General features: G+C 39.5%; 1 protein-coding gene across 2 annotated transcripts in view; it reads left to right on the top strand.

Annotated features, from left to right (window-relative positions):
• Positions 1–27781, top strand: part of PSD3 (pleckstrin and Sec7 domain containing 3) — a 661118-nt gene that overhangs the window by 330337 nt on the left and 303000 nt on the right. For both annotated transcript variants that reach the window (XM_089675248.1, XM_089675257.1), the window contains one exon: positions 11548–11637. In XM_089675248.1, the coding sequence (XP_089531374.1) occupies positions 11548–11637 (90 nt within the window). The remainder of the gene's footprint in view (positions 1–11547; positions 11638–27781) is intronic.

Raw genomic sequence — 27781 nt, 5'->3', positions numbered from 1 at the left:
TTACACATGCATTGTGATTTATTGGTGTGGATAACATGTCTAATTTTCTTGATTTAACATGTCATTAATGACCTTAGTGCTCCAACTGCTGAAATGAATAAGCTAGCAATGAGGATTTACAGGAATGGTTAAGTACTGCTCTGCATAGTGTAATGATTGTAATATTTTCCTCAAATGAAACAATTGTGGTAATTACTGAGCCAGTAATACTGATAAAAATGACTATTGGAATGCCAAAAGTCACAGAGGAAGTCCATTCCCACTAGGGGCTGACTGGTTGACCAAGACTTGTTAGTAGCAGCTGGGGCTGGGTGGTGGCATAGGCCACAGAGTTATGGAGCCATGAAGAAGCAATAGATACTAGGGAGGCAGACCCCTTGGAGACTCCAGAGAGAGGAGACCTAATGCAACCATTCATTCAACAGAGGTGAAAGCTCTTTAAACAGCCAAGGCACAGGGTCTAAGGAGCTGCCTGGCATTCACCAGAGTATCCTGCAAGGGATGATGGGTTTTTCTCCTTGTGGCTTCTAGGTTGTGGCCCTCTGACTCAACTGAATGGACAACTACTGAGGACTTAGTTACCATATCCTGGAAAACAGTATCTTACAGTGCTGGTGTCACAGGAGCAGGAGTACCAAAAGGAACTGCATCTCAAAGCCCACAATGCATATATCCCTGCGGTTTTAGGGCTGATGAAGCCCATAAATGCTCCTGCACATGGAATGAACAAGTTAGTTGCACATCGATGACATGAGCCTTCACAAGGGTTTATTATTCCTGGGTTAAATCACCGAAGAGTCTACCTAGACCAAGACATGTTTTACCCAAAAAGGTAGTCTACATTAGATAGGGGTGCATGAGACACAGAAGCACTGAGACAAGACTTTTATAAGCTCAGAGGTGCATTGGGGCACTGTGTGCAGGCAGGAGTGCATGGGGTTACCCAAGAAGGCTGAATGCAGTCTGGAGTGCACAGGGTCATACAGGAACACTTGGAGTGAGACTGGAGTGCAAGTCCAGGCTCCAAGTAAATCATTTTGAAGCAAATTTATGGAGGGGTAATAAATGGTGCAAAACATGAGTGTGAAGTGAACTCCAAGATATGACGGTCAAGTGGACCATTCAAAACAAAAAAAATGTCTTCAATGTGCGCTAAACAAGAATGTGTGAGATAATTGGTTCACTTGTAGGCCTGAAAAATATTCAAATTTAGAGAGGGTATCAAAAAGGCAGGGCAAGAAATGATAAGGCTGAGGCAAAACTAAAAAGTATATTATCCGTGAACCATGTGATTTTGTTGTCTAAGCATGATGATTTAAGGAAAAGTTGAAATTGGCAAAGAACTTCACCACATTATGTCTTTAGATCTGCTAAATATTTTACATGAGGTTTTCACTGAAGGTAACCTCTTATACATTTTTTATCACATGCTCAGTTGGAATTGCCCTGGTCTGTGACAAGTTTGTTGTAAAAGCTGTCCATCCCCACTCATCAGTCCAATCACACATTTAAGATTGAATAAATTAAATAATAGTAAAGTGAATACCTACTGATCTTTTTTATTTTTTAATTGATGCTGCATAACCTCAGTATATCGGCATATCTGTTACAGATATTCAGGGCTGGATCGGGTCAGCTGAAAATTCAACGTGAAAAATGTCACCTGATTTTCTCTCTCATCAGAGATCTCTGTGTTGAGCTGTAGGAGAGTGTCATATTACATTAATAACGGTGTCCTCTCCAGGTAATGAGTTGACACTGGAAATTTTGTTCCATCTATGATAATTCCACATGGATTTTGCCAATTCCATTAAAACATGCCTTAGCAATTTGAAAGATATGGTAGACCAAATCACCTGAAAAATAAAACAGTCAGTACAGCCCTGGCCAAAAGTTTTGAGAATGACACAAATATTAACTTTCACAAAGTCTGCTGCCTCAGTTTTTATGATGGCAATTTGCATATCCTCCAGAATGTTATGAAGAGTGATCATATGAATTGCAATTAATTGCAAAGTCCTTCTTTGCCATTAACCTACTCCCCCAATGAAACATTCCACTACATTTTAGCCTTGCCACAAAAGGACCAGCTGACATCATGTCAGCAATTCCCACGATAACACAGGTGTCAGTGTTGATGAGGAGAAGGCTGGAGATCACTCTGTCATGCTGATTGAGTTAGAATAACAGACTGGAAGCTTTAAAAAGAGGGTGGTGCTTGAAATCATTGTTCTTCCTCTGTTAACCATGGTTACCTGCAAGGAAACAGGTGCAGTTATCATTGCTTTGCACAAAAAGGGATTCACAGGCAGGAATATTGCTGCTACTAAGATTGCACCTAAATCAACCATTTAACAGATCATCAAGAACTTCAAGGAGAGAGGTTCACTTTTTGAGAAGAAGGCTTCAGGATGTCCAAGAGAGTCCAGCAAGTGCCAGGACTGTCTTCTAAAGTTGATTCAGCTGCAGGATTGGGCACCACCAGTGCAGAGCTTGCTCAGGAATGGCAGTGAGCAGGTGTGAGTGCATCTACATGCACAGTGAGGTGAAGACTTTTGGAAGATGGCCTGATGTCAAGAAGAGCAGAAAAGAAGCCACTTCTGGCCAGGAAAAACATCAGGGACAGACTGATATTCTGCAAAAGGTACAGGGATTGTACAGCGCTGAGCGAACTATTGGCGCTTTATAAATACTGTATAATAATAATAACTGCCGAGGACAGGGGTAAAGTCATTTTCTCTGATGAATCCTCTTTCTGATTGTTTGGGACATCCAGAAAAAACCTTTTCTGGAGAAGAAAAGGTGAGTGCTACCATCAGTCCTGTGTCATGCCAACAGTAAAGCATTCCGAGACCATTCATGTGTGGGGTTGCTTCTCAGCCAAGGGAGTGGGCTCACTCACAGTTTTGCCTAAGGATACACCCATGAATAAAGAATAGTACAAAAACATCCTCTGAGAGCAACCATCCAAGAACAGTTTCCTGAGGAACAATACCTTTTCCAGCACGATAGAGCACCTTGTCATAAGGCAAAAGTGACACCTTGTTGGAGCATTTGGCAACTAAGTGTTTGTCCCTGTGCTACCTACTGTCAGATATTTGATGCTGTAGCGCACCACTGATATCATCAGGCTTTAGATTTAGTGTGTCTAAACAAAGGTGTCTGTTACTTTGTTAGCTTTTTTGGACGTTATCCTGTGAATATTCTGATTTGCCAATCCGAATACAACTTGTCTTCTGGTATGCTCTTGGCTATGATTTGTCTGGTACTTTATCTTTTCCTGATCTAAGGCTCCTGGTCATTCAACTCTATACCTAATAGTTGATCATAGCTATCTTTGGGCCCAAACTAGCCACACACACTAGCCAATTCTGCTGTGGTGCATTAGTCGCACCTTAACACAAGTTGCTTCAATCATTGTGACCAGAAATCATGCATGCAGAATTTTAGACAGCGCATCACAAAGTACATCTCTGTGTTTCTGTGCTGCAGCCCAAGGGCACTGGGAGATTGGCCTGCCTTTCAGAATTAATGACTTTGTACTTCACCAGCACATGTAAGTTTCAATAACGTTCGTTGTGGTACCTGCTTGTTATTGAAGCTAGAGGTGGTTAATTGAGCCATTGTTAGATTTTTTTTTTGTTATTTCATAATATGAAAAAGCAACAATAACCCCTATGATACCCAACAATGGGCAGAAACAAGAACTTTGAGGTGGATAAGAACAGTGAGTAATTTTGTCAGGAAGATAAGATCTCACTGTTGTATCATATATAAAAAAGAAGCCAGGGGCTGAATTCCCAGCAGTGCCCATCTATAGCTGTAATATCACTTTGGGTTTACTGACCATTTAAATCAACATGATGCTGCAAAATAGAAAGGAGGAATATTTAACTTTACTGTCTGTGTAATGTCATGTGCTGCCAGCAGCAAACAAGCATTACCTGATCTACATACTTTTAATTAAATCTTTAACTAGCTAAATCTTGTTGCTGTGGAAACTGAACGCTAAAGCATTTTTCCCAAACCGTGTCTAATTCAATTATTTACTTAATATTTCTATTTGTCTGTGAAGTAACATTATCAGCATTTTTTATTTAAATTTATAAAGAAATTAGATCCAAGCATAGACACACGGTAACATTTAAGTGTAGTCTGTCCTGCCCTAAAATGTTTCTAAGGTAACAGTGCTGAATGTGAAGGTACCTTGTAACAGCTGCCAGTATCAATGCGGGTCTTCAAATCAATCTTTGTATTGGCTTAAGGCAGAACTAAACTGTATCTGAGCACCACAAACTGAAAATACTATTTCATTAATTTTTAATATTTAAAGCAAACTTACCTGTCAATTCATGTCTCTAGGAATAACTTTGAAAAACACCCATTAGCATTTCTAGCTGTGGCCATCTTAAGTAAGGGCAGATGATTCATGTAGCATTTATTTCCTGCAATCCATCTTCCTTTACCCCTGGTTCACATATATGCGGCCGTGCGGGCCTTGTTTTGCGCGGGCGGGAGAGCTCCTTAATTTGAATAGACTCTCGTACCCCGTAACACGCAGGGAAGAAGTCCCTGCACTTCTGAAACCTGCAGTCCCTGCACTTCACGGTTGCGCTTTCCAGTGCAGACGACATGCCATTAGAACTAATGCCCGCGGGTCCACATTTTTCTATGTGGGTGGTGTGGCTGCACGGATTTTCATGTGGATCCACAGCCGCACCACCCTCACAGATGTGAACCTAGCCTTAACTCGGGCACACAGGCAGAAGGGTTTGCTTAGCTGAGAAAGCCCCTCCTCCCCTTCTCTAGATGAAAGAAAAAAATGCCCATGAAGACTCCTGGGATGTATAACATCAATGTGGCCTACGCCAGAAACCTGGAGGCAACTGAAGAAATGTAAAAAAAAAAAAAATTTAACCATTAGCCGCCTGGCCAATGGCCGTTTGGCGGATTCAGATGTGCCTCTTCATTCTGGGTGCACGCCATTTGGCGTGCTCCCGCACATGCGCCGTTTGCAGTAATGCAGAGCGGCGCAGCAGCGGGATCTGTCACGGACTGTGCACCTCGGACACGGCCGATGACAGATCCGAGTACCGGCTCCCGTTGCTGGTACCATGTGACCTGCTGTGACCAATCACAGCAGGTCACATGACAGTTGTATACAATGGATGGCTTCATTCATGATGCCATCCATTGTATACTAGTGCCTAGCTGTGAATGGTCACAGCTAATCACATGCTCATGTCATGTGATTAGGTGTGACCAAATCACAGCTAAGCACAAAAAAAAAAAAAGCTGAATGAATCGATTTCATTCAGGTAAATGCTTGCTTATAGCAAAGTAATTCTTTGCTATAAGCAAATTGTGTAAAAAAAAAAAAAATACTGATCACTTCCCCAAAGTAGTACACTGTTACTATGGTAACATTGTACTACTTTGCTCATAGTAAAATATGAAAAAAAATCTTAAAAATTAAAAAAAATGTAATAAATTAAATATAATAAAAAATAAAAAAAATTAAAAAAAAAAATATATTTTTTTTTCATACTGTCACCAGTCACTTCCCCAAGGTAGTACAATGTTACTATGGTAACATTGTACTACTTTGGTCATAGTGAAATATGAAAAAAAAATCTTAAAAAAAATTTAATAAAAAATAATAAAAAAAAGAAAAAAAAAATTTTTTTTTCATACTGTCACCAGTCAGTGTCCCTGATCACCGCCATGCCAGTTATATGATGACGCTGTACTGCACTGGTGACAATATGTAAAAAAAAAAAAATAGTGAAACTAATTTTTTTAATTTTTTCATTTTCCAAAAAATTATGACATAAAAATACAACTTCAAAAAACTCGCCATGCCTCTTATGAAGTACGTCGGACTGTCTACTCTGCAAAAAGGGGTCATTTGGGGATATCTGTACTGTTCTGACATTCTTGGACCTCAAGAAATTAGATTGGCTGTCAGTACTTCAGGATTGATCAATATTCAGATCTATACCATAGTTTGTGAACTCTATAACTTTCCTACAAACTAAAAAATACATCCTAATTTGGGTTATTTTCACCAAAGACATGTAGCAGAATACATCTCGGCCTAAATTTATGAAGAACAATTATTTATTTGTAAACTTTTATAACAGAAACAAAGAAAAACGTGTTTTTTTTTTTCAAAATTTGTGGTCTTTTTTTGTTAATTTAGCAAAAAATAAAAACCCCAGCGGTGATTAAATACCACCAAAAGAAAGCTCTAGTTGTGTGAAGAAAATGATAAAATTTTAGTTTGGGTACAGTGTTGTATGACCGCGCAATTGTCATTCAAAGTGTGAGAGCGCTGAAACCTGAAAAATAGCCTGGGCAGGAAGGCGTAAAATTGCACGGTATTGAAACGGTTAAAACAACTGAATATAATATTTCTAAGACTAGCAACCTAAGGATTAGTTAGATAGTTAAAGTTGATTGAGAGAGTAAAGTTCCACTTTAAAATTTTGTTTAGATACATTTTAATCTCTTGGGCAGAGGTAAAGGCCCTTTTTACATTTTGGGCCTAGAATCCTAGGGGATCCACAATGATACATAAATTAGGCTGACCCAGGTACTTGCAGGTATCAAAATTAAGTTTTGGGCCACGCTAGGGTCGCTTTAACCTAGAACGATTCAAATTTTAGACAGCAGTGTTCTTAGAAGCATCTGAATATATTTACAGTTATTCGAGCACATGTATAAATCTTGAAATTGGTTTACTCTGAGAGATAAAAGCTGACTCAAGTTCTGGGTGGCAATTAGCCTAGTGTTATTGGGTTTTGTCGAGGCTTGAAATCCAAAATCACACTGTAAAAAAAAAAAAGAAAATGTAATTTTCTGTCTTTCTTGTTTTTGATTCCTGAATTATAGTTAAGGAAAAGTTGAAGTGACAAGTGCCTATAAATCATGCCATAGCATAAGATGCTTCTATAGCCCAATTATAGGTCTGGATTGGATAGCAAGCATTAAAGACAGTGCCCATTTTGCCTTTTTCACACTGTTGCGCTGCGTTAGAGCACTTTCATTAGCATGTGTTATGATGTGCTTTGCATTTAGCTGGGCTGACCAATGCACCAGAAAGGTGAATTTACTATTTTTTGTCATGCAGTGCACACAAGGCATGGTAGTGCACATGTATTGGCATGGTACCATTCTGAATGACGCCGCACTGCACCAATACACTTTTTACCATGCATTACCACAGTGTGATGGTGTGAACCAGACCTTAATCTATCCTCAAATCCTCCAGATTTTTGTAATAACCTATGTCTTACTATGGACACAATAAGCCTAGATACTGGATTTTGGACCTTAATCCTGCTTCTTAAGCTAAACTCCCTTGCAAAGCAAGAATGCCAACATAACCATACATTATTTTTGCACTTAATCACATTTTATGTGATAGATGTTCTTTCCAGACACTAGTTATAGTATTTGGCAGATGTCACAGTGCATAAATATATGTAATTATTTATCACAGGCAAAGGTTTGATTAGTCAAGGACAGGTAATTTGTCATTTTCAGCGTTAAACAACCATCACATAATATGGTCTGTTAATTTATATCCGTGCCAACTCACAGAGAGGTCTTCAGCAAGCAGTGGAATGTAGACTCTAATTTTCTCTGGGTTGTATGTGAACCCATGCTTAACTCTACAGTGCTGAAATTAAAAGTCCTGCCTAACAGAAGGCATCACACAATCCCTAATATTAACTTTAATGACACAGTGGCTAAATGGTTAGCACCTCCGCCTGGCAGTACTAGGGTCGTTGGTTTGAATCCTAATAATCCATGCTCTCTGGGGAGAGGCATGTGACAATATTTTTAAAAACCTTGTTTCAATGAGTACAGTGGCTAAATCGTTAGCACTTCTGCCTGGCAGCACTAGTGTCGATGGTTTGAATCCCAACCCTGGCACCACCTGCCTGGAGTTTGCATGTTCTCCCTGTGCCTGTCTGGGTTTCCTCCAGGTAATCCATGTTCCTCCCACACTCCAAAGACATGCCGTTAGGTTAATTGGATCCTGTCTAAATTTATTATTTATTTCAGGTACTTATAAATTGTCCATAGTGTGTGTTTGTATAAATGTAACTTATGAACCTTAGATTGTATGCCCCTTAAGGGTTAGGGACTGATGTGAATGTACAATATATATGTACAGTGGGGCAAAAAAGTATTTAGTCAGCCACCAATTGTGCAAGTTCTCCCACTTAAAAAGATGAGAGAGGCCTGTAATTGGCATCATAGGTAGACCTCAACTATGAGAGACAAAATGAGAAAACAAATCCAGACAATCACATTGGCTGACTTGGAAAGAATTTATTTGCAAATTATGGTGGAAAATAAGTATTTGGTCAATATCAAAAGTTCATCTCAATACTTTGTTATATATCCTTTGTTGGCAATGACAGAGGTCAAACGTTTCCTGTAAGTCTTCACAAGGTTGGCACACACTGTTGCTGGTATGTTGGCTCATTCATCCATGCAGATCTTCTCTAGAGCAGTGATGTTTTGGGGCTGCCGCTGGGCAAAACGGACTTTCAACTCCCTCCAAAGGTTTTCTATGGGGTTGAGATCTGGAGACTGGCTAGGCCACTCTAGGACCTTGAAATGCTTCTTTTGAAACCACTCCTTCGTTGCCCGGGTGGTATGTTTGGGATCATTGTCATGTTGGAAGACCCGGCCACGTTTCATCTTCAATGGCCTTGCTGATGGAAGGAGGTTTACACTCAAAATCTCACGATACATGGCCCCATTCATTCTGTCCTGTAGATGGATCAGTCGTCCTGGTCCCTTTGAGGAGAAACAGCCCCAAAGCATGATGTTGCCACCCCCATGCTTCACAGTAGGTATGGTGTTCTTTGGATGCAACTCAGCGTTCTCTCTCTTCCAAACACGACGTGTTGTGTTTCTAACAAACAGTTCTATTTTGGTTTCATCTGACTATATGACATTCTCCCAATCCTCTTCTGGATCATCCAAATGCTCTCTAGCAAACTTCAGACGGGCCCGGACATGTACTGGCTTAAGCAGGGGGACACGTCTGGCACTGCAGGATCTGAGTCCCTGGCGGCGTAGTGTGTTACTGATGGTAGCCTTTGTTACGTTGGTCCCAGCTCTCTGCAGGTCATTCGCTAGGTCCCCCCCGTGTGGTCCTGGGATTTTTGCTCACCGTTCTTGTGATCATTTTGACCTCACGGGGTGAGATCTTGCGTGGAGCCCCAGATCGAGGGAGATTATCAGTGGTCTTGTATGTCTTCCATGTTCTAATTATTGCTCCCACAGTTGATTTGTTCACACCAGGCTGCTTGCCTATTGCAGATTCAGTCTTCCCAGCCTGGTGCAGGTCTACAATTTTGTTTCTGGTGTCCTTTGACAGCTCTTTGGTCTTCACCATAGTGGAGTTTGGAGTGTGACTGTTTGAGGTTGTGGACAGGTGTCTTTTATACTGATAACAAGTTCAAACAGGTGCCATTGATACAGGTAATGAGTGCAGGACAGAGGAGCCTCTTAAAGAAGAAGGTACAGGTCTGTGAGAGCCAGAAATCTTGCTTGTTTGTAGGTGACCAAATACTTATTTTCCACCATAATTTGAAAATAAATTCTTTCCAAATCAGCCAATGTGATTGTCTGAATTTTTTTTCTCATTTTGTCTCTCATAGTTGAGGTCTACCTATGATGCCAATTACAGGCCTCTCTCATCTTTTTAAGTGGGAGAACTTGCACAATTGGTGGCTGACTAAATACTTTTTTGCCCCACTGTATGTAAAGCACTGAGTAATTGACAGCGCTATATAAGTACCTGAAATAAATAAAATATCCAGAGCACTCTCTTCATTGTGCTTTTTTGACTTAGACTGACTTTGTTATTGGGGCCTTACTTTCCTGAATTTCTTTTGGCTAAGCTCTACCAACCGTCAACCCTTGTCCAATGAGATTGTCCTAATTGGCTACAGAGGCAGTCTTATTGAGGAATGGAATGTCAGTTGGCAGGAAGTAGCCATATGACTTTCTATGGCTAAGCTCTACCAACTGCCAACCCTTGTCCAATGAGGTTGTCCTAATCGGCTACAGAGGCAGTCTTATTGAGGAATGGAATGGCAGTTGGCAGGAAGTAGCCATATAACCCTTTACAAGGTTCTGAGCCAGATTTTAAAAGCCCTGCTGCCAGTTTAGTAAGTGCAGCAGATTCAGGTAGTTCTAAGGTTTACAAAGTGGTGCTATTACTGCACCACCATGCCAAGCAGCTGCCCTGCTCTGTAGCAACCACAGGGGGTCTTTCGTTCAGCACAGGCACCAATTTACTCAGTGAATACAAGGAAACATCACTGCCCCACCTCTCCACCTCATCCAATACAAGAATGCTGTGCATACATTTAGATTAAGCAGATCGTGCCAAGATAGTTACCCTCTATGGTTGCATTGCAGTAGGGCAGCTGCTCAGCAGAGGAACTGAAAGTCAGCAAGGATCACTGTAGTATCAGTGGCCAGGTATGTACTCAGGCCTGTATCTCCGGGCTTTCGTTTGATTCAGGACTATGGGATGCAAAACGCAGCTGAGGAAGGTCACATGTACATTCAGTGAATTCTAAATGATCTCAGAAGCATCTTAAACTGGCGTCAAAAGGATGCTGCATTTGCCTGAAGCTGCATTGTACTTCAGTGTGTTTGGCCCTTCCTTGAGACGACTCACCATCACAGTTAGTTACAACGTCTGTTTCTGTATTGCTATGACTGTGATTGAAACTGGCACTTTTAAAAGGATTGCACATATAATGTACAGCGCTGAGCAAACCTTTTAGCGCTATATAAATACTGTATAATACTAATAATAATAATATTGGGGTTGATGTACTAAAACTGGATAGTGCAACATCTGGTGCAGGTCTGCATAGAAACCAATTGGCTTCCAGTTTTTTTGGTCAAAGCTTAGTTGATCAAGCTGAAGTTAAAAGCTGATTGGCAATCATGCAATAAGATGCATTGTCAAATTTCAGTGGTTGATACTGATTACCACTGAATTTTTTTCACCTTTATTGGATTATTCACAGTCGAGTATAAAAGGATTGATAGAACTTTTCATGGATTGCACATACTATCTGTCACTTACGATTGGTAATCACGAAGTAATTATTCATTTTAATGAACTATTTATTGCTGGAGGATTATTTAAGCATATCATTTATATTATTACAGAGTAATGAAGTGTTTTTGCACTTATTTGTTGTATATCTAAAACTTGTAATATTTGTCACATTTTATATTTTATTTGTTTATTGATGTGACCTCAATATGGTGTGTTTAGGCATTGATGCACTGTGCTTTTAATAACACAGTTGATTTATAGCATGGTGATTATGTTTAGTTAACAACATTCATTTTTTGTTTTTGAAAGCCTTTGTAGTGAGTAATCTGAAAACCTCATCCGTTGCATGAGTTTAACACCACATGGCAGGTGTCTTTTTTAATTAATGCAGGTAGGAGCAAATATATCATTGTAATGCCTGACCTTCTATCTTTCAGAATATTGGAAAGAAAATGAGCTGTCAGGAATTCATTGCCAATCTCCAAGGGGTGAATGAAGGCACAGATTTTCCCCGGGGGCTTCTCAAGGTCAGTTTTACTATACAGTCCTTTTCAGTTGGAGTATTGCTTGACATAGATCATTGTGTCATTTTATGCCTGAAAATTTGTTCATGTATAATGATCATATACTAAGCGTTTATATAATATTCCATAATCTAGATACTATTGCTTGTTCCAGTCTTGCAATATATTTGTATCAGTTTGTTTGAACTAATAATGTAAGTCAGAGAGCAATCGTAATGAGTAAGGTTAATGACCATAAAATGTTTAGCTCAATGGGAATTTAAGCTACATTTGTATATGACATATCCATAGTAAGGACTTCAGTATGGTTTAACATTTCTCACACCTTTGGGAACAGCATGAATATGTTGACTAAAATCTGGTTGTGTGTGAGAAATTTGCTGGAGCTGGCTGTAGAATGTGGACTTTAGAGGACAAAATGTGACTTTAGGGGAAAAGTTGGAAAGAATTAAAGCAGACCTCTGCTGAAAATCTAAAGTTTGGCTGTCAAGAGGGATCCATTAATAGAATTCATTGTGACTAAATAAATAAATGTACCTTTAGCATCTTTGATTAGAAGAAGCAATACACATCTGTATGCTGTATGTGACAGTGCCTAGGTACTTTCTGTTCTTCTAGTGTCACAGGACTGATTTAATAGCAATTACAGGAATATCTGCCCGTTTATCGCTTGTACCTGCACTGCTATGATGGCCACATGTAATGGATGAAAAATTGGACCTAGGCCAGGCAGTAATGTGTATTTAATTGCATACAGTGCTGGTGGCCACTGTCCATGTTCAAAGCCTCTCTACCCTGCTGCATTTGCTGTATAGACAATACTGGTGATGTTCTGATACTGTGAGATCATTACATGTGAGTGTCAGTACTGTGAAATCTCTACACTGCTAACACCCCTTCTGTCTTCCCAGTCTTGTGTTATAGTTGATTTTTTTTCATCTGTTGGTCATATTTTGTAATTCATTGTGCAGAGGTATGATACACAACTCTTATTCTATGCAAGTGCATGGCTCTTTGGTTCATTTGAGCTTCTTGCCCTGCATAATTATATGCATTGTTAAAGTGTTGCTAAACCTAGGACCCTGCATTAACTGTATCTGGTCTCCCACAGTACACAGAACGTGAAAATTAATTTATTTTAGTAAATATAAACGGCTAAATACCTTTTCATATCAGCAGTATATAGTATATGCAGTATGTGACTTCTATCAGTGTCTGGCTGAGCACTGGTTAAAGCTTGCAGGAGGAGTTTTCATTCTCCTCTTACTGTCAAATGAACGTGCATGATCCCTGATGTTCTGTCTGGACAGCGCTGATTGGCCCTGTGCCAATCACATAAACCCTCCAAAAAAACAAAACAAATCTCTCTAGCAATACACACTAACCTGAGTATGTGCAGAGTGCCTCCTAGGGTTCTGCACTATCAGCAGATTGACTGGGGACAGTAAAAGAAGGGGAGGATCAGAGAAGACAGGATCAAGCAGCCTTTTTACACAATGCAGAGGATTAACCACTTAGGTTCCACAGTGAGTATAACAAGCATCCCACATGGAAGAAAAATGTATTTGAAATATACTTTAAAAATATTCTGCCCAAATATATTGACATATATTTGAAATGCTACAATTTTGGCCGTATTCAATATATTTCAAAATATATATTTTTTATATATATATATATACTGTATGTTGAAATGCGTTTATATTACAAAATCTATGAAAAATATTTTTAAAAATACATTTCAAATATACTGTATGTCTTTAAAAATACAAATCTACATTTTTGGAATGCATTTACAAATATATGTTAAAATTACTTTTTTATATGTTAAAAAAAGCTGAAGAATGTATTTTAAAAAAAGTATATTTTTATAAATATATTTTTAAATATATTCTTCTCATTGGGCAACCTAAATATTGAAGAGTGTAACTAAGAAATCAAATAGAATTTTAAAATGCACTATGAAAGAAACCCCTCCATTTAAATCAGGACATTATATACAAATGGAGAGCAGTAGGAGCTGCATCTTTCTAATTAAAAGAACTCTGAAAAAGGTGTGAATGTTAATTGTCACTAAATACACCAAGTGGCCGTTGTCATTACTGTCTTAGAATCTGCAATGGAAAATCAGTATGCCTTTCTCATGTCAAGTCTTTTATCATAAAAAAAAAAACCCGTCAGTCATATCTAATAAAGCCTTATTAAAACTTAAACTGTTACAAAGAATGCCCTACAGTTAGCAACGGCAAGTGGAGGATTTTGCTGGAAGTGGGGTTTCTATACTTGTAGAAAGTCAATTACAGGATAGCCCTTGAGCATTGGACAGTTGAGAGGCATAGACATTTGATAAACCTGTATTACACAGAAGGATCTTTCAATAATAGAAAAGATCAGACAAGTGTTTTACATCTAATAGCACTGACACTTTTCTTTATAGTGGATCAGTGTTTCTCCATATGAGTTCTATCCGTTCCAAAAGTTCAATCCTAAAGCCATACATTTGCTTACTGCATCTGACACTATCACATGCATAGTTAATATTATGGTTGCTATTGTGACAGTAAATATATTATTTGTGTATACAATAATACAGCCAAGCATCTGAAATAACTTCCAAGGACAATGTTGTTATATACAGTATTTCTGGATGGTATGTGCTGTAGTAATGTAATAAACAGTATAGCTGGTATAACACTCACTGAATTCTAGCTGGAGTTCATAGGCAAACCTTACTGACCAGTCCCTCTTCCAGCATAGTTATTAATAATTCCAACCTCCGATGTTCTCCTCTAGATACATCTCACTGAAGATGCTATGCAAACAAACACTTCTTAGAGATGTTAATGGGTAAGGAAGGGCTTCTCAGCTGCTACTATAGGAGAACACTCAGTCCATTTGTAGCAAGAACTCATTATGTTGGAGGTCCCAGTCTCTGCTAATAAAACTGTGTTAAACCCAAAAACATAAATATAATATATTGCAGCATACCAGTCCTTAGATGTTGTGGCTGCATTAGTTTTTTTCCAGGCTAAAAACATTTCTAGAAAGCACAGAAAATACCTGTTGATGTTTCCAGAAATGCTGTGCTCTTGTCTCTGTTTGCCAGCTGAAAAGAAAGCAAGAAGAACCTAATTTTTAACATGTACAATACTGACCCCACCAATCCACCATGTAAAGATCAGCAAAGGCAGACATGTTTGAAGTCCAGCCTGTGACAACCATTTCTCCTTCTACACATAAAGTGGAGGAAAAAAACATTATTCATAGGATTATCAGATGGAAAAAAGCAAACAAATGCATCCACTACATCTAAGAATTGATAGACTGCATTATATTCCATTTTTGCAGAAGGGTTTGCAGTACCCTTAGGGAAACGCAGAGAAATGAGGTGTCATTGTGTCAAAAAGTGCAATGGGGACATGAGGAAGCAGGGTCGAAGAGAGGAGTACAGGTGAACCGATGTGCAGTTCCCAGAGAAATGTATTCAGGTTTTGTAGAATGATCAGAAGTCTGCCTTTGGTAAAGTTGACCTTTCAGCAACTTTACAAGTCTCCATGAATAAATTCTTGACATGGCAATATATAGCTCCAGTACAATTTCTCAGAAAACCTTTTATCGTTATAAAGTCGTCTTTTAGTTTTAGTCCGATGATTTCTCCAAGACTTAAATGATGCAATCAGCCTATTGTAGTCAAAGGGAAACATTTCCTATCAAGTGACCGAGAGACTGCATCAGGAGCTGATCTGTGTTGGATTTGTGTGTATACTGCCAAGAAATGCACAGACACCAGGTTTTACATGATTGTGTCATCCCTTAGCCAGCATCTCAGCCTAGGAAGTAGATGTTCACTCTGGATGATGCATAAATTAAGATGGCACTGTCTTTCTGCAGAGAAAAGCAGAAGAATCATTTTCAGAGGGAATACTTTGATTTGTATGATGGGTCAAAAAAATACCTGTAAGTGTTACACTTCCAAATTACTCAGCTTGCATGAAAATTAGGTCTCATGCTACAGTGGATGTAAAGAGTCTACACACCCCTGTAAAATGTCAGGTTTCTGGGATATAAAAACAATTGGGTTGCTCAATTGGGTTGAGATCAGGTGAATGAATTGGTCATTGCAGAATATTCCACTTCTTTTCCTTCAAAAGCTCCTGGGTTGCTTTTGCAGTGTGTTTTGGATCATTGTCCATCTGTACTGTGAAGTGCCGTCCAATCAACTTTGCTGCATTTGGCTGAATCTGGGCTGACAGTATATCTGTAAACACTGCAGAATTCATCTGGCTGTTTCTGTCTTCTGTCACATCATCAATAAACACCAATGACCCAGTGCCACTGGAAGCCATGTTTGCCCATGCCATCACACTGCCTCTACCATGTTTTACAGCTGACGTTGTGTGCTTTGGATCATTAGCTGTTCCAAGCCTTCTCCACGCTTTTTCTTCCCATCATTCTGGTACAGATTAATCTTAGATTCATCTGTCCAAAGAATGCTATTGCAGAACTGGTCTGGCTTTTTTAGATGTTTTTTGGGACAGTCTAATCTGGCTTTTCTATTCTTCAGGCTTATGAATGGTTTTCACCTTGTGGTGAACCCGCTGTATTTGCTCTTGTGAAGTCTTCTTTTCATTGTAGACTTGTCTGGATGTTGTGAATTAGTTTTTTTTTACCATAGAGAGGATCCTGCAATCATCCACCACTGTTGTCTTCCAAGGACGTTCATGCCTTCTTATGTTGCTGAGTTCACCAGTGCTTTATTTCCTCAGAATGTACCAAACTGTTGATTTGGGCACTCATAATGTTGCTGCTATCTCTCTGATGGATTTGTTAAATTTTTGAAGCCTTACAATGGCCTGTTTCACTTGCATGGACAGCTCCTTTGAATGCATGATGTAGGTTCACAGCGATAGATTCCAAATGCAAATACCACACTTACAATCAACTCCAGACCTTTTACCTGCTTAATTAATGAAGAAATAACTAAGGAGTAGCCCACACCTGGCCATGAAATGGCTTTTGATTCAATTGTCCAATTACTTTTGGTCCCTTGAAAAAGGGGTGATGGCTACTCTTAAGAGCTGTAATTCTTAAACCCTTCCTCCAATTTGGATGTACATACCCTCAAATGAAACCTGAGAGTGTGCACTTTCAGCCCATATCCATTATATAACTATAGCTTGAATATGTTTTGGTAAATACCTGAAAAAACTAAAATTGTGCCTGTGTCCAAGTATATTTGGACCTAACTGTATATGAGAAGTTTTACCTGCAACAGGTTTTCGCGTTTCTGTCTTTCGGATTTTGGGATTTTCATAGTTCATAGATTTTTCATAGCAACATGGTCGTGTCTAGCAGAGGAGGGGAACTGATTTTTCTCTGTTGCATTTTCACTTTCTTACCATTCTCCTTCCCTCCTTTACCCTATAACTTGACAGGGAAAAGCAGAATCGTTAATTAGATGTCTCTGTCAGTCTGCTTATTCCCGCTATTGTTGTGCTCTTTCCACTGCAGCTCACCTGATTAACTCCTTGTGCTGCTTTTCCTTCCCTTATCTGACCTATGCTGTAAAGCCTGTACAGTAGACTGCAAGAGACTGGTACCAAGTCAATTTAAAGTGCGAACACTGCTTGCATTTAAAAATAAAAATTCTTAATGATTATTTCTTAATCCTGTGTTAAATGTTCGATTTGCGAGAATTCAATTTCCTAGATCTTAGAAGAGTAGGGATGACTGAATCTGAGGACCCTGTCTCTCGGGACCTAAACATGAACAGGTATGAATGAGAAGCAGGATGGCAAACTAGCTCATGGGACAGAAGATCCAGACTATCTAAAGGAAAGAAGCCATTTGTTCGCCTAGGACACTGGCAAAAAAAATTTAGCATGCTGGGAGTCAGAGGAGATATATTGACTGGGCTGTCTTTGTAGCTTTGTTTTTCCGGTGCCAATCTCCTGATGACAAAAGCCTAGCCCAAGTGTACATTAATTACTTCATCCAGTGTCCCTGGGTAAGAAAAGGATTTTATGGTAAGTCGAACATCTTATTTTAATGATGCATTAATGCAGGGTAACCACTGATATCAATTTATCTTTTTTTAGCTGTGTGTAAGGGAGGCCATTTTTCTACTGGTCAACAATATGAGTGTCCTTCTCCCACTGACCACCAATGTATGGGACCGTTACACTGACTAGCAATATAGGAAAGTACTTTTCCACTGACTACCAATATAAGGGGCGCAAGAGAGTTGGTGTTTCTTTTCTGGCCATTAATATTATTTCTTCCATTTCATGACTGTTACTGAAACAACATATAGGAAACAACATTTTCCTATAGTGTAGAGAAGTGTTAAAGAAAACTATCTGCTCTGGGTGTTAGATATGCTGGAAACACTACAATCTGTATTCTTTATGTAATATTATGTTTACAAATTACTGACCACACAAGTGAACCCTGAACTAGGGATGTAATAATTAGGAGGGGTTCCCTGAGATATAAAAATTATTTCAAGGTTCTTCTACTGTACATTAAAAGAGAAGCCACATTAATGATTATAGAGTTGCATTAACCTGTGTCTTTTATCTGCCTGAAGTTCAGCTTGAAGCATTGCATGTGTTTGAAGATGGGTAGGGGTGCATAGCACACATCGAGAGAGAGAAGTGAGTGAAATGTAGGGTTATCTGTGGTGTGAATATAGGGAGACTCAGTGGAGACTGAGCTATGCAAGATGTATAGCTTTCTTTGTTTAGGAAATCCAACAACTACACTTACTCCAAAATTTAAATGCCTTCTTCTCTTTGTTTAGGAAATCCAACAACTACACTTACTCCAAAATTTAAATGCCTTTTTCTCTTGGTTCATCTCTTCCTTCTTCATAAAGTACAATAGAATCCCTTTATATATCGGGTGATGGAGAGGATTGATTTGGCTTGTGTATGCTGTAGGTTCTTTATCCCACATCACTTTTTAAAGGGGTTAATCACTTGGAGATCTCTGACAGGAGGTTCGAAATGTAAGTCTTATAAGGACAAGTATCCAGACAGCTGAAAGGGGTTAAACTATTTGTGAACAGCAGCATCATCAGGTTAAATAACAGTCTGTTATTTGAATTATGAATTCTTGAAAAGCTTATGTAGTACAGGTTATAAATTGTTTTAAAATTAAGGTGCTTATATTTAGAGGGAGATTTGAAAATCCTGAGCCAAGGTCACAATGGTATGAGCAGACTTTCAGTAATTCTGTCTGAGAGCTAATGCTGCAGGAGCTGTGCAGTGATAACACATCAAGTGTCTGTATTGTTGCCTGCTAGATTCAGCAATGTAATATTGTAAAAGGCAAAAAGGGGAAATTAAAAACAAAATTGTGTCAGGCAGGAAATTAAGGCTTCCAGAATATTTTCTATATGCTTTATATTGCCTAAACCAAGTGACTGTCAGATATAGCAAGCTATAAGATTTTATCGGTTTACTTTACTGGTCCAGTTGTAGGCATTTCGTAACTGGCATTAGTGATGTTATATCCCGGAACCTGCTGTGCTTTTAAATTTGATCTGCAAAATGGTATAAAAACACTAGCCCATTAATTTATTTGTTATAGATTATTAAATGTATTTTTACTTAGAACTTGTATACATACCTGAATCTTTTCAGATCTCATCCTTATGTAATTGTGTTCACAACAACATGCATGCTAGGAGGGAAAAGCTTAGCATTAGCCTTTAATATCTCTATTGCAGTGCAGTTTGTCACCAGTCTGAATATGATTTGAGGAGAGTAGAACACAGAGAGGACCTCCCTCTTGTACTGTTGCTACCTAATTTCTAATTAACAGGGATGGGTAGCTAACCAAACTGTATTCTTTCATTTAAAGAACATGTAAACCCAACATTTCATATTTCTAATATGTGCCTGCTTTACCATGTACTTGTATGAAAAAGTATCCTGTTCACTTTGTATTGCTTCCGCTTCCTGTGTTTGAAGTCCCTGGTGTTCCTGCCTGTCCCTGTGTTTCCCTACTAAGAAAACTAACCACACTAGGCAGGAGAGCACAGCATGGTCAGCTCTCTATCTGTGCTGGGAACTCGATGTTCTGTCATCCAATGATCAGACTTATCCTGAAACCCCCCCCCCCCCTGCTCAACCATGCACTGAGAAGATCGTTGTCATGCAGTTTTTCCTCGCCCACCGCTCTATACAGCTGAGAACAGATGGAATGTGTTCACTTATAAAAAAGGGGAACAATGTTTATAATTTATTATATCTATACACAAGTGGTTTGCCTTTCATTTCTATTATAAACTGATTGGGTTGTTTTGCAAAGTGAGGGTTTACATATATTTTAAGTGGAAAAAAGTGAGGTCACCATCCTGGCTCTGTTGGCTTGATACCAAGATTGGCTGATATTCAAACACAGAATTATTTTTGTTTGTTTATAATCCATAATATATTTTAAAATGCAGCTGTCTAGTGTGACACCATACAGACCTACTGTGAGCTAATTTTATAATCTATACAGTAAATGTATTTCTTTAGTGTTGGACTGTTGTGAGCATTACATTTTTATGAATGTTCATGACATTTTTCAGTTAACATGCTCTCTTGTTTGTCACAAAGAGAACATGGGAAACAACTTCTAGATTAAAATAATGTTATTTGGAAGATTTCCTATATTCTTTTCTATTTCTAAATCAGAGCACATTCTGCATGTCCAACTACAATATACTGTTATTGATAAGCAACAAATCCAGAAAACTAAAACTAGTCATCTACATTCTGTTCTGATAGTGACACCTGCTTCTAAGCAAACATTTCCAACATATCTCTTCTATAGAAGTAGAATAATAAGTTGACTTCTTTTGAGCAGGGGAGCCCACACGCTGATCAAAATTTGTCCAGTATCTGCTGGACTGAACTGATCCAACTAGAGGGCTTTTTCTAAGGCAACAAAGAATGTTTCCTTCAAGCTCAAGTGATGAAAATTGTGCTCTGATTCCATGTTCTCATTTCTCCAATACACAAGCAATTTCCAGTCTAGGCAATCACCTCCAGTGCAATTGGCACCTTCACCTGCAGGAGCTGATGACCAAGAATTTACTTAAGAAACTGGAGATTTAAAAGTCCATACCTAATGTCCATACTTTACCAAACCTACTATTATTGACACCCTTTTTTGCTGTTTGGGAGGGAGTTCTTTCATAGGTTTAGAATTGAAACTCCAGGCAAACAGCTAAATACACAGTTTAATTACATAAATAGCTATTGTTTTACTTTCCAAAGGATTTGTAATTCTTTATAGCCCACTTTTACACTGTACAGTCAAATACTGTATGTGCCACACGTAATTCCTATTTAAGGGATTGATATTCCTGATTCAGCAATATAACCTATGTCAATCTTCTACTTCGGAAGTCTGCTCTGAGCAGTGAAACAGGTTTGTCATCTCTGTCCAGCAAGCAGGGAGCTGACCCAGAAAACATAATGTTAAATCAAGAAGTAGCGTGATGTTCCAGACTGGCACAGTTGTGTATAGCTTTCCAAATTAAAAGTCCTTTGGTAGGCAAAATAGAAATGGTAAATAAATTATTATGTATAGAGTGTGTGTATCTTTTATTTATATACATATATAGATAAACTGTGTGTGTGTATATGTGTGTATATGTGTGTGTATGTGTATATATGTGTGTGTGTGTATGTATGTGTATATATATATATATATATATATATATATATATATATATATATATTATTTAGCTTGGGCTCGGACTTCCACTTTAAGGTCTGCTATACATAGGCAGATGTTTCTTCATTCGCTGTGAGGGTATCTGCCAATCCTTTCTGATGGCTACCACACCTGTAACATAGAATAGCATAATGGCACAACATACAAAATACTTTCACAGTTAATTACTTGTGTATAAAAAGAGCAGTTTGTAAGGAAATCATTTATAGCAGGATTCACATAAAATATATATGCCAATATTACATGCTACAGAGGCATGATTTGACCATCTACAGCACGTTAACCATCATTTTGTGAATGTTTCTGCAAGCTTGATTTGTAATCACTACAAAACTGAGATTTATGTAGGCTAGTTTATAGTTCACATCTTTACGAATGTACTTTATTTCATGCTCTTGGCTAGTTGTATTTCTTCTCATGCTGAAATGTAGATGTCTCAGCTCTAACAAGCTATACATTGCATGTTGCAAAAACTGGTCTATGAAATACAAGCCAGTCCAGCTAAGTTTAAAATAGACTGGCACATCCTGATTGGTTGAGCATAACGTATGCTTGATCTGGCACGTGGCACTGATGAGCACTGACAGCTGGCACTGATGGATACTGACAGGTGGCACTGCTGGGGCTACACTGATCATCAGGGCACACTGATCATCAGTGCTCTGATGATCAGTGTACATGTCCCCTCCGCGGAATGCCGATTACTGGCTCTCCTCTCGAGCTGTCAGCGTGACAGCTCGAGAGGAGAGAAATGCCAATAACTGGCATTTCCCTATTTACATGTGATCAGCTGTGATTGGACACAGCTGATCACATGACTGAGCCGACATCTTTTGCTCTTTCCGTGATCCACTGTGTCCGAGGGACACAGCGCACCGGCGATCGCCGCGCTGCGCACTCCCTTAGCCCCGCATGCGCTGCGCACTCCCTGAGCCCCGCATGCGCATTGAGAATGGTAGGACATCATATGACGTCCTATCAGAACGAGAGAACCACCTTGCGCCCGTCATTATACTATAGGGCGGGCGGAAGGTGGTTAAAGTGGCTGTAAACTTGTTACAAAAAAAAAAAGTTTCCTGCTTCAAGGTAAGATCATAATGTGTTACCCTCGGTTTACATCTGTGCGGATGGTGCGGGACCTGCACAAATGCCTGCAGCTGCACCACCCACACAGAGGAATGCTGGACCCATGGGCGGGTGCCAATAATTCTAATGCCGCTGTGATTTACAAAGTAGTGCAGAGACTTCTTCCCTGCATGTCCCGTGGCATGGGAATCCATTCAAATGAATGGTCTCTCGTGCTCGCACAAATCGCGGCCCACACGACCGCACAGATGTGAACCTGGGCTTAGTATGCATTGCATACTAGCACATTGTGAAAGACTTACCATAGAATGAAGTCCTCCAGCGGCGTGCTGTCACTGCTGCAGAAGGCTTCCATCTTCACCCGGTTTACCTTGCCGCCGATGACGCCACAGCACACAGCTCTGAAGGAATGGCACAGGTATGGTGTTCTTTCAGAGCATATGTTCCAGTATTATGATTGGCTGCTGCTCCGTAGAATATCTCCTAAATGGTGGACGTTTAGGGTATATTCATTTTATGTACAGGTAAGTTTTATTATAAGCTTACCTGTACATAAAAATTGACAAGATGACTTTACTACCTCTTTAATATATGAGAGTTAGAGTAAAGATTAATATAGCTGTTTTTCATACATGTGGTATATATTACTTTGGCCTTACCAGCCAAAATGCTTCAACAACATCTGCCATAGGAATAAATACTAAACATACCATACTGCTCTACATAGAAAAACATGCAGGAATGTGTAAAGCTGGCCTGCGGTAAGTATACTGTGAATACATGCGTCCTGGATCCCAGCCATGCCACTCAGCGTCAGCCACTCAGCCTCAGCCACTCAGCCTGTACAACTGAATGACAGGCTGAAAAGAACCAGGGCTGGCCATTGCTATAAGCATGTATCTGCATATATCTGTGCATCCAGGGGCTACTTGCAGTTTATTTATCTGCACCCACACATTTGTCCCTAAGCCCCCGGTCACATCAAGCCTGATCAGTGAAGTCGCATGATTTCAAAGTCGAGTGACTTGCCTATTTCAGGTGCGATTTGCAAGACATCTAACACAGATGTCTATGCAAATCACACCAAAAGTAGTGCATGCACTACTTTAGAAATTGGTGCAGCTCTGACGAAGTCGGAACTGCACTAATATGACCACTCTAATAGCGGGCAGTAGGGTTCGACTTGGCATACGATTTGCAAGTTGCATGGCATGCAAATCGCATGCCAAGTCGCACCCAATGTGACGTGGGTGTAATTGTAAAATATTTGCAGTATACTTGCTGCACTATGGTTGTTTAGAACGTATGAATGAGACCTAAGACATACATAAACTTTGATCGAAATTCATCTGGTTCAGCTGGGACTGGATGATTTTTGATCCCTTGATGGCCTTTCCCATTTGAGAGGCATTGATTTAATCTGTGCGGGTGGTGCCTCTGCGGATCCACACAAAAATCCGTGCAGCCACAACACCCACACAGAGGAATGCAGACCCGCAGGCGGGTGCCATTAATTAATTACACTGGAAATCGCTACTGTACTGGGAACTGAGGTTCCCGTGCGGGCTGTGTTTTCCGAAGAAGTGCAGGGACTTCTTCCCTGTGTGTCCCGGGGCACGGGAGTCGATTCAAATTCCAGCCCACAGGAATGCGGAGATGTGAACCTAGCCAAGCAGGGCTGTTGGTATATTTTCATTCCATCAGTGGAGGAATTCTGCCATTGGAATACAGTAACACAGTGGGGAAGATTCCTTTGTCCACCTAAAATTTGTGGATAGGGGAATCTGTTGTTTTTTTGGGGGGTTTTTTTATTCGTCTCCTGGCTAATCAAAACAAATAATCCCTCTATGGCCAGCTTTAATCTGGCTATAACAGTTTTTTTTACCTCTCAGTCAGTGGACTGAATGAAAATTAGGTGGATGTAGGAAGCCCCCCGCTGGGACATTGTATTCTGACAGTGGCATCTGCAACTGTCAGAATACACTGATCAGTGGCTGCAGCTGTTGATCATGAAATGTTTTTCAAAATGTCCCTTTGTCTTCTGTCAAGTGGGGATGGCCATACACTGATTGAAATTTGGCCGGCCAGGTTTATATACCTTTAGAAAAAGACTGGAAAGCATATTATACACCTTGTTCTGCCTTTCTTCTTGACCATATTCTTGTCTGCAGCACTTATGTCTTGCCTTTTGAGGTACCATATATGTGGGTTTCCTCCAGGTACTCCGGTTTCCTCACACACTCCAAAGACATGCTGGTAGGTTAATTGGATCCTGTTAAATTAGCCCTAGTATGTGTATCTATGAATGTAAGTTGGGGACCTTAGATTGTACATCCCTTGAGGGTTAGGGACTGATGTGAATGTACAATATATATGTAAAGCGCTGCATACATTGATGACACTATATACTATACTATATATAAGTACCTGTAAAAAATAAATAAAATATTCATAATTTAGTTTGTCTGACATTTGTACCTACAACTGTGATGTAGAGAACTGATCTATTGGCTACTGTAGCTTTGTGTATTCCTACTCATTGCCTCTGTGGTACCAGAACAAATGCAAACATAGGACAATCTAAGATGTCATGAGACATTAAGATTAAAGCTGAACTCTGGGATAAGCAAATACTGTCAAAATACAAGAGGCATGTGTATTCTTACTTTTATTTTGAGGTGTTTTGTATATTTATTTCAGATCTGTGCAGTAATCCAGTGTGAAACTCTGGGGGAGATTTACTAAAACTGATGCACACAGAATCTGGTGCAGCTCTGCATAGAAACCAATCAGCTTCCAGTCTTTGTCAAAGCTTAATTGAACAAGTTGAAGTTAGAATCTGATTGGCTACTATGCACAGCTGCACATGATTCTGAGTGCACCAGTTTAATATATCTCTACCTTTTGTCTCTGTGCAGGATCTTCCAGTGATAAGATAAGGACCGGTCACTGCTGCTCTCTCTCCTTGTGCAGGGTGACTATGTTTACAAGATGATATCTGGGTTTGTAAAAACATGTGGATTTATATCTTTTGTGGCTATTGAAAAAATATATTTAAATTACAGGTTTTTTTTTGCCTAGACTTTAGTTTTAATGCTATCATCTGTTACAGCTCTGAAATCTGTAGACATTTGGGGAGTATGCCGATGATTCCATCAAAAGATCTGGAAAACTTGTGCCCACGTCTCAGTGTCTTGGGAGAGAATCGCCACAGACAATCTGTCACCCATCACTTCAATTGCATCAGTTAGGATGACAAATTAATATTTGCTTCAGTTGCTGTGCATTAGCACAGAATTTCTGTGGCAATTCCTTTCTCTGATCCTTTCATGAAAAAGCCCAGCAGTTAATATAATTGTACTTTATTTCTGCCTCTCCACAGTTATCTTTATCTCTCAGGATCTCCGTCATTCAGAGAATCTTGCATGTACTGTGCTGGGTTTAATTCCCAAACACTTAGTAGTTCCTACCTGTTTTGAAAAACTGTACTGTTATGCAGATCAGCATGATTTGGGGAGCATTACATGTGTTAATGAGTAATGCCTTCTGTTAATGGGGCTATAGATGAAAAATGTAGATAGAATAGTGTTGCTGTCTCATAATACTGCAAACTGTGCCAAGAATAACATCCTTCTGTTTAAATGTCTTAAAGCATGCACGTATGGAATGATTTGTTGCTGTGAACAAGAAAAATAAAACATATGGTTGAAGTGAATTATTTATCATCATGTCATTTAGAGTATGCTTTCTACATTAGGAGGAGAATAGCATTATCAGAAGATCTCCCATATCCACAGTAAATGATGACAGTGGTAGGACTACACATTACCGTATTGTATCTTTTGATCTTGACATTAAACTTGCACGTTGAGTATATTAATTGTTAATAAGGGGCCATAGTGCACCACTTCAAATTACAGTTTAGTATACTGGATGGTGTTCACTGTAATAGAGACATCACTTGATAAGACCTTTTGGAAACAAAATGCTTTTTTTAGATTCAGGTAAGAACGCACCATTGCTGTTTTCTTAACCTGACAAGGTCCCGATCACTTGTAAATGATCATATCCTCTGATTAAACTTTTTTTTATTCTACTTTCTCACTCACAAGTTAATCATAGGCTTCACACTGTGGTCCTGGCTTTTTTGTGTATTATGGAGAATGCATTGGAGAATGAGCTAAACTTTGATATGGTGTTTTCATTCTTAAGATGGCCATTGATGGACAGGTATGGGGTGGGGAGATCTGCCCATTGTTGAATATGCCACCAGTGTTGAGACCCATTACAATTCTCACCAAACAGTGACAGCGGTGCACATAGAGTACTTTGCTCCTTCCCTCTTCTACATGGGTGCTTGCAGAGCTGTGCTTCAGTATTGGGGGCTTACAATCTACTTTCTCACCCACAAGTTAATCATAGGCTTCACACTGTGGTCCTGGCTTTTTTGTGTATTATGGAGAATGCATTGGAGAATGAGCTAAACTTTGATATGGTGTTTTCATTCTTAAGATGGCCATTGATGGACAGGTATGGGGTGAGGAGATCTGCCCTCTTCTACATGGGTGCTTGCAGAGCTATGCTTCAGTATTGGGGGCTTACAATCAGATGCATCACTTGATTTTATAGAACCATTAATAGCCATGTAAAGGTGCCAGTGTCCTGTGGTTATCTTTTACGAACATGTTCATCCTGTTAGTCGTGCCTTAGAATTCATACAGATTTGTTTCCCTCAGCTTTTTCATTGTAAAGGATACTACTTAGCACTGTTTTAATATAGCATAACCTTGCAAAATCTAGTATACCTGAATAAAATTCATCATAAACACCAGCCCCTTGGTGCCTCCATATCTCTACTGTGCATATGTCTCCCACTTTGAAGCTTAGTTACGTCTCACCTCAGTCATAAACAGGTTTGCTTTCAGTCAGAATAATATAATGAAAGGGTTGGAAGTTCATTTAGGATGTGTGTTAAGTGACAGTCAGTTAAGGAAAGGTGCATGTGTGGTCATGGTCAGTGGAGAAGTGCGTGGGTGCAGTGGCAGTCAATAGACAAGTGTGTATGTGCGGTGGCAGTCAGTGAGGGTTGTGTAGGTATAGTTGAATTCAGTGGAGAAAGTCTGTGGGTACAGTATTGGTCAGTGTTTGAAGTTCATAGGTGCAGTGATGGTCAGTAGAGAATGGTGGGGGTGCAGTCCAAAAGTGTGTGACCATGGTGGTATTCAGTAGAGAAGTCTGTGGGTGCATTGGCAATCAGTGGAGGATTGTGCGGGTACAGTCACAGTCAGTGGACAAGCATGTGGTTGCTATACCAAGAAGTGTAGAA

Source organism: Staurois parvus, unplaced genomic scaffold (assembly GCF_062004578.1).
Source record: "Staurois parvus isolate SC_StPar_1 unplaced genomic scaffold, SC_StPar_1.0 ptg000013l, whole genome shotgun sequence".
Classification (NCBI taxonomy): domain Eukaryota; kingdom Metazoa; phylum Chordata; class Amphibia; order Anura; family Ranidae; genus Staurois; species Staurois parvus.
Note: the sequence above shows the minus strand (reverse complement) of the source record. Positions and strands in the feature narration are given on the sequence as shown.